At 30.0% G+C, this 7,927-nt stretch overlaps 1 protein-coding gene across 1 annotated transcript; it reads right to left on the bottom strand.

Annotated features, from left to right (window-relative positions):
- Positions 1-796: 796 nt before the first annotated feature.
- Positions 797-6,951, bottom strand: LOC134726878 (uncharacterized). Its single transcript, XM_063591284.1, has 3 exons — positions 6,814-6,951; positions 4,051-4,138; positions 797-1,737 (listed from the first exon to the last, which is right to left on the bottom strand). Exons 1-3 carry the CDS (start codon positions 6,850-6,852, stop codon positions 1,340-1,342), a joined length of 525 nt encoding a protein of 174 aa, XP_063447354.1. The 5' UTR covers positions 6,853-6,951; the 3' UTR covers positions 797-1,339.
- Between the last annotated feature and the right edge of the window lie 976 nt (positions 6,952-7,927).

The following is a 7,927-nucleotide window of genomic DNA, read 5'->3' as shown; positions in this document are numbered from 1 at the left end:
AGCAGAGCTTTTATACATCTTCCATCAAAATAGAAACAAGGTACAAATCCGAGAATACTGGCAGTTTCTGACAATAAAATCAAAGCAAATAACACCAAATAAATAAATCATTTAAATAAGCCAAAAGTATCAATCAGTAAACATATAGCTTCCGATGGATACAGCGTAACGACGTCATTCATAGTTAGACAACAACAAAATATTGTTCAAATCGAAATACACAGATTGTAGAACCGTGAATGTGCATATGTACAATCATAGTTCTCACTCAAATCATTTCCTCTCATTTCAACTAAAATCGATATTTACAAAATAAATATTACTAAGTAAGTGATTAAGCAACTTTTATAAATCACATACCATAGGATGTAGAAATGTCTGAAGTTTTATTGTTCATTTGGCCATAATTTTCGTGAAGTTTGTCTTCATTATCTCATGGGTTAAACACAAATGCCAATTTTTAAGACTTTCATTTGGTTAGAATGCATAGCAAACTGGTCAAAAAATAGTTTTCTTTGTGTTTACCTCGTCAAAAAATTAAAATGAACAGGAATGATTTAAAGGCAAAATAAAACACAATAAAACTTGAAACTTTTCTACATGTTATGGTATTTTTTTTATATAAATCAGTCGTGTAGTTACTTAGTAAATAAATATTGTTTGAAAAATTATGATTTCAGTTAAAATGATAGGACATTTTTTTACTGGGAACTGTAAACTGACGATGTCCAATGACTATGTATGTATGGTTCATTTCAATTACAGATAACTGCTATACATTGTTTATAATGTGATTTATTTCTCTAAGGGTATGAGTTAACTAAGAAATTATATAAATATTTCACAAAGATAAGAAAAAAACAAAACAAATAAGATGAAAACATTATATATTATAAAGTTTTACAAGATAAGCTTAGAATTACTTTAGAGAATTAATTTTTTTACATTTATTCAAATATTGTTGAATGAGACTTTTATTTAGCAGGGTGTTTGATTCTGGCTTTTGTTTGGGGTTTATTCGAGGAAGGATTTTTTTCAGTTAAAACCGTTGTGGTAAAATCATTAACATAAACAGTAGAAAAAACATAAAAAACCAAATAGTGCAGATAAAGGGCATAAATTAAAGAAAGCAAAAAAAATAGGTAAAAATAATAAAGAATTGAAAATAATTGGGCCAAACAAATATATGGAGAATTGATCATAAAGACCAAAAAAGGATTACGAAAAAAGACTCTTTTTTTTAATCAAATGATAATAAACAATTACACCACCCTCCTTTTCCAACCATACCCTTGTGTATTCCGGAGATGTCGTCAATTCATAATTTCTACAACCATGACTAAGCATAAAGGATTAAAAGCATTCTGACTAAAAGAAAAGTGACGAAAATTAAAATCACAACAGCAACCATTTTCCCCCAAATTCCGAACTTATGTAACCATCTGCAAAACTGCCTTGAATCACCTGGTTCGGAGCTTCGTCTTTTTAGCTCCACAGTGACGTCAATGTCCTGCATCGAATTAGCTGCATTTTTTTCGTTGAGACATTTTGAAAATTCTGCGCATCTATCTTCAATTGTTTTAAGTTGCCAAGGCATGGAATCTGTATTCATCGCAATCTTAAAAGAATGTGAACTGAAAATAGCAGGTAGACTGTTTGATTTCGCTCTATAAAATTTGACATGATTGCTATGTTCAGATATCTCAGATGACAATAAATGGTCTTTTCCACACTGCTCTGTAAACAGAAATAAAAGGTTAACAATCAATGAAAAAGAAATAAATATTTTGGATAAATAAGCGTTCTGGAGACACTTGTGCAATCTAATAATAAAAGTATACAAAAACAAAAAACGGTATTTACATAAATGGTTGAAAGGCAATGAGAGATATAATGTTGTTTTCTTATCCTCCATCCCCAATATAATCCTGTATGATATTGTTAAGTTTGCATGAGTCGTTGTCCGTTTAGTTTTGCAAAGATCTTTCTGCTATTATATCAACTTGGGATCATATAACCCTCTAAAGGCGTTACTTCTTAGACATACAATTGTTACATTTTGGCAATTTATTTTCAGAGATTCACTTATCCGAAAGCATCAACGTTATAACATTTTAAATACAAAGTGAGTGACACATGTTCATTGGAAACCCATTAAAAAAGACTGTTAGTATAAATGAAACAAACACTATTTAAGTAAAAATTAAAAAGGACAAAAAAGAGACCCCAAAGGAAATTCAAGACGGAAAGTCCTTTATAAAATAGCAAAATCAAAATCAAAATGACATTTCGTTCAAAACCTAAAACAAGCAGTCAAGCTTAGGCTTAAATAAATAATGCCACACAGTCACCAATAACAGTTATAAACCATTGATTAGATCATTTATTTCTAAATGTACAGAAGCTGACTCCCTTACTTTAAATGATCAACTCAGAACAGATATATCTAAATATATCTTTGTGGATTTTGTTCTATATGAAAGTAGATAAAAAGTTGAATATGAAAACTCCTAAGCAAATACAAATCGGAAAGCCCTCTACCAAAAAGAAAAACCAAAAGCTTTAATACATGTACATCAAACAATTGGAAAACAACTGTCCTATTCCTGACTTTGGAGGTAAGAAATAATAATAAAGATTCTGCTTCTTTATGATAATCAATGTAATATTATTAGCAATATATTCTTTTCGAAGATTCATTCTTTGGAATTTACGGAACAACAATGATGCAAAGGAAGTGCAATCTCCTCTGCCATTTTGTGCCAAACAGAATTTTAGAAATAAAAATGACGACAAACTTTGTTTCCCTTCTATCAAGATGGCAATATTCAGTCATTCAAATCATTTTAACGATAATATAAATAAACAAACACGTCATTCAAAATGAGACTCCATCTCAACAATATTTATATGGTCCTAGAAAATTAAAAGTTAATTTTAACCCAGTTTATATGTTCGGCATCTTTCTTGAACTGTGACTAATTTAGAGGCAAAATTATATCTAATCGAACATGTAAATATTAAAGTCATGTGCCCTTTTTTTTATTGAACTTGCTATTTAGATGATGGGGCTATTTTGTTTAATGATTAAAATTCGCATCACAAAGGCTGCAATATGGACATTAATTATTATTTTTTGAAAAGAAACTCTTTCCAATGACAAAATTTTGCAAATTATGAAAGTCTTTATTTTTATAAAGAGATCAAAGAGATTCATGGTGGTATAATACTATAATAAGTAAAACACACATCATCATTATCATCATCACTCTTATCTCGGTCGTTCTTTCTTTAACCCGTTTTCTTTTATGTTTTATTTGTGTCTGATCGGTTTTTATTTAGCGCTAAAACATGTTTCAAACAAACCCAAATTGAAAAGAGGGATGATAAATGTGTTTTAGTCTTTCAATAGCACTATCCCCCCCTCCCTCCCCCCTTTGTGAAAAAAAGCTTTCATAGTTATTATTTAAAACGATTAAAATCTCATTTTCTACGGATACACATGGTATCTAGAACAATCCATAAAAGTAATCACGATAAAAATTACGTCATAAGTAGATATAGGAAGATGTGGTGCGAGTGCCAATGAAACAACTCTCCATCCAAATAACAATTTATAAAAGTAAACCATTATAGGTCAATGTACGGCCTTCAACACGTATCCTTGGCTCACACCGAACAACAAGCTATAAAGGGCCCCAAAATTACTAGTGTAAGACCATTCAAACGGGAAAACCAACGGTCTTATCTATATAAAAAAACGAAAAACGAGAAACACGTATAAATTAAATAAACAAACGACACATGAGATTCCTGACTTAGGACAGGTGCACACATTTGCAGCGAGATTAAACGTTTTAATGGAACCAAACCTCCTCCCTTTTTCTGAAACAAATAGCATAACATCACAACATAGCAAAACACACGATAAAATATCAATTGGCAGGCTTCACTCAATAAAAAATAAGGCATTTATAGACAATAATAGAAAATCTAAATTGTCAAAACTACAACATTTTGTAAGTATTGAATATAAAAACGTAGTTTTACCTAAATTTACTTTAGTATCTTTCGGTGTATCTAGCGTATTCTTGGATCTCCGTCTAGGCACAGGAATATCGCACTCATCAATAGAACTCTAAAATGTTGAATATAATATTGTAAAAATACGTGACATAAAAAATGTACTTTTATTCAGATTTCTGATATGTTTCAGAAGCTAACATGATATATTCTCTGGAAACAACTCGTGTGACAATTTTTTTATCTATAGAATTATTTCATATTTATGAGTTATGCAAACAAATATTATTTGGTACATCCAAGTTTGTAAGTAAGATATGATAATGATAAGGAAATTTAAAAAATGTAAACTACAAAGAAAAACAATGTCATGCATCCAAAGCGCTTTTCTGGATGTACCTTCATCCGGAATGCTTAATATTTGAAAGCCAAGGATGAATAAGAACCAGAAAAGTTTTTAAATAACTAACAGGACCTAAAAATAATAGCTTAATCTGTTTAAGGTGTACTTCGACTAAAGAAGATGAAACCTCACTTTTTTTTTAATAATTTTCAAAATTATCAAAATGGAAGATACGATATTGTATGATAATGTTGTTGACACGATTGTAAGAGTCCAGTAGTCAAGCAGGGATTATGATGAAATAGAAGTAGCTATACAACATTATGTTTACTTTCCAAATGTTTTTATTGCGTGCCATTAGTTGTGATTTGAATCGAAAGACTAAGCAGTTTCTGCTACATCAGTCGAAGCTGTCGATTTGTTCATGACGAACCAAGTCAGGTAATAAGTTGCATTTGAAATATTCCAGGAATTTATAATTTTCTAAGCAACTAAAGTGTACCTTGGCTGTATTTGTCAAACCCTTTCGGAATTTTGGGTCCTCGATGCTCTTCAAGTATTTTATTTAGCCTTTTTAACACTTTTGAATCGAGCGTCACTGATGAGTCTTTTGTAGACGAAAAGCTCATCTAGCTAACAAAATATTAATTCTGGACTCTTTGTTGAATTTATTAGTAATGAGTGAAAGGCAGTACATCAATGGACAAGATCAAGATAAAAATAAATGTTAATATCATGAACTTCAAGCGAGACTGGTTCCAATGATAGGATCAGCGTCTTCTACTAGATATACTCTTCATAATAAATTCATTGGAATGCAAATTCAGTCATAGTGTGTAATATTCCAGAAAGGAATTATAGCACCATCGATGAATATACAGACCAAACTAATTTTTTTTTAGTTGCTTTAAAAAAATATATTTGTGTATTTGTCTAATTTACATGCTTCTGCATTTTTATTGCATTGATATCTTTCCCTTATCCATCCAATTTTGATATTCTCTATTATGTAAATTCAAAACTCACCGTTAAAGTTTCTTGTAACAATATGGTACTTGTCATGGTTAGTGATAATCAACCAGATGCATGCTAGAGTCGCTTAACAGACTCAAACACTCAAACATACTTAACCATGATTTCAGCCAATTATATAACTTATTTATGATTTATGATTGTGATCAGGTTTGTTCCGGATTCACCTGGTTTTTTTTTTTATCAAATGTCAAATTCACTTTAACACGATTATTCCTAAACATGCTAATTGATGTCTTTTGATGATTTACGTCACTTAATATTTGTGAAGATGTTGTTTTGTCGATCTGTGGTTTGATTCATATAATTGTAAAGACCTTTGCAAGGGTTTTTTTTCTTTCAAACATCTTTCTACATCAAACGAGTTTAATCTTCTTTTTCATATCTTTTTTTTTCTTTTTTTTTTATAAACATTCCCTTCATTAAAATCTAATAAGGAATTACAGATACTACCATAGTTATGAAATATACCACACAATAAGAAAGGATCACAGGAACGTCAATGTTCAAGAAGTGTAAATGTAATAAAAGGGATTGCAAAGATATATTTTTCTATAATTTTTTTTGGTAGGAGTAAATAACAAAAAATACTGAAATCCAAGAAAAAATAATTATCAACTGGTAAAATATGTTAAATGAATAAAAAATATCTGTAGTTAAGGTATGCAATATATAGTGGACACCATCAAATATTCAGAGGCAACATTTAGTTAAGATGGGTAGAAAAACTGTTATTTATTAAGTGTTTCCCTTTGGCAGTCACGGCCTTAAATGTGAAATAATTCACAAGTTTATTTTAAAGAACCTACGTATAAAGATTACAGCACATCCCAACGACATTTACGGCTGCTTTGCCGTCCGGTACAAATATCAACCTCTTTAAATTTTGTTTTTAAAATATAATTACTTAATATGCGGATTTCTCAGATTAAACAAATATCAATATGTGTATTGCGGGCGTCCGAAGCACTTTTTTTACACAAATCTTAACCAGAAAGTGACGATTTTGATAATACGTATTTCTACCAAGCTTCTACCAAGTATGATGCATAAGAACACACTTCCAGAAAATTTGAAGAAAGAACGTTTGTCTTAAAAAAATGAATAAGATATGCTCCGTAGTATTTTCCTTATTGAAATATTGCTTCGCTCATTCGGTACGTTCTGCTCACAAAAAGTTACGGTCCATGGCACGTTGTTCTTGAATATGTCAAATAGCTACAATAATAGCAAAATGAAAATTATAATCCTGCTGTATCTGTGTACAATCTGGTAACCACACTTTTCATGCTTTATATTTTACAAATCTGTGAACTTTCAATCGGAAAACTGTGCAAAATAAAATTTTGGTAGAAGAAATAGAAAGCGGAATAAAAGAACAAATAATACAAATAAATAAACATCTATTAACTTACCCTATCAACTCCGCTCAATATTTTATGATAACTGTTCATTTTTCCAGTGATATTTTTAATGTATCTCTGTCCTCATATGCATGTTCAAATACTTATGAGGTAACGTATTTTCGTTTAATACCGCTAAACCACGCACAACCTATTGATGTAAGAACAAATTAACACAATGGAAGAGCCCTCCTGTGTAAACAGTAAGAATTTTAGCATACTCTTCATGGGGTTTTATTTACTGAGATTTGACATTTCTAACCAAACCTTCAACGACAAAACACATTTACACAACAAGATTTCAAAACAAGCTTGCGACTTACAAAACAGTTAATTCTGCGAAGTACACATTCATCAGAGAAAGATAATTTAAAATGAGAGAAAAAACGACATAAAGTTAACCGAAAAACAAACATGTAAAGATTTAGTTACAAAATAACATTAAACTCAGATGACAATCAGAGAGAACATTATATATAATTATGTGATATGAAATTAGGAATATTGAAGAAAGTCAAACATTTGTAAAATACTAGTAATACAATTTTTAAACTTTAAAGAAAAAGTAGTTTTATAAAAGTTTCCTACTTATGTTAACAAGAGATGTCAATTGTATAGCAGAAGCCAACTCAATGCCATTTTGTGAAATATATGTATATACTTAGCATTCAACAATGGTTTCTCGCCAAACACTGTTTAAATCGAAACATTTTTGTTCCAAAGACCTTTCTTTACAATTTAGAAAATAAAATGTCAACTTGAATCCACCGAATCAGAAAAAAATGGTGGGTAACTGTTAGATTTGAGTTTTCGTTAATTGATTATTTTTTTCATTGATTTTTTTTTTGTGATAATGTCTTATATCATGCTACTCATAAAATACTTTTGCAAGAAACTAACAGGTCACGTGCCCATGTTTGATAGGGTTTGTATTTATTACAATTTTTGTAAATTTCGTTTATCAAATATCTATAATACATTTTGTACTTTTTTTTTCAAATCTGTATACATAAATAATATTTATACGTTTTATCTTTCGTGTTTGCTTTTAGAAGATATGAAGATTTGTTCACTTACTCACTATTCAAACCCCAAAATTCTTTGAACAGAAAGTTATAATTATTGA

This window comes from Mytilus trossulus, chromosome 7 (assembly GCF_036588685.1).
Source record: "Mytilus trossulus isolate FHL-02 chromosome 7, PNRI_Mtr1.1.1.hap1, whole genome shotgun sequence".
Lineage (NCBI taxonomy): Eukaryota > Metazoa > Mollusca > Bivalvia > Mytilida > Mytilidae > Mytilus > Mytilus trossulus.
The sequence above is the reverse complement of the archived record's forward strand: the minus strand, read 5'-3'. Positions and strand labels throughout refer to the sequence as shown.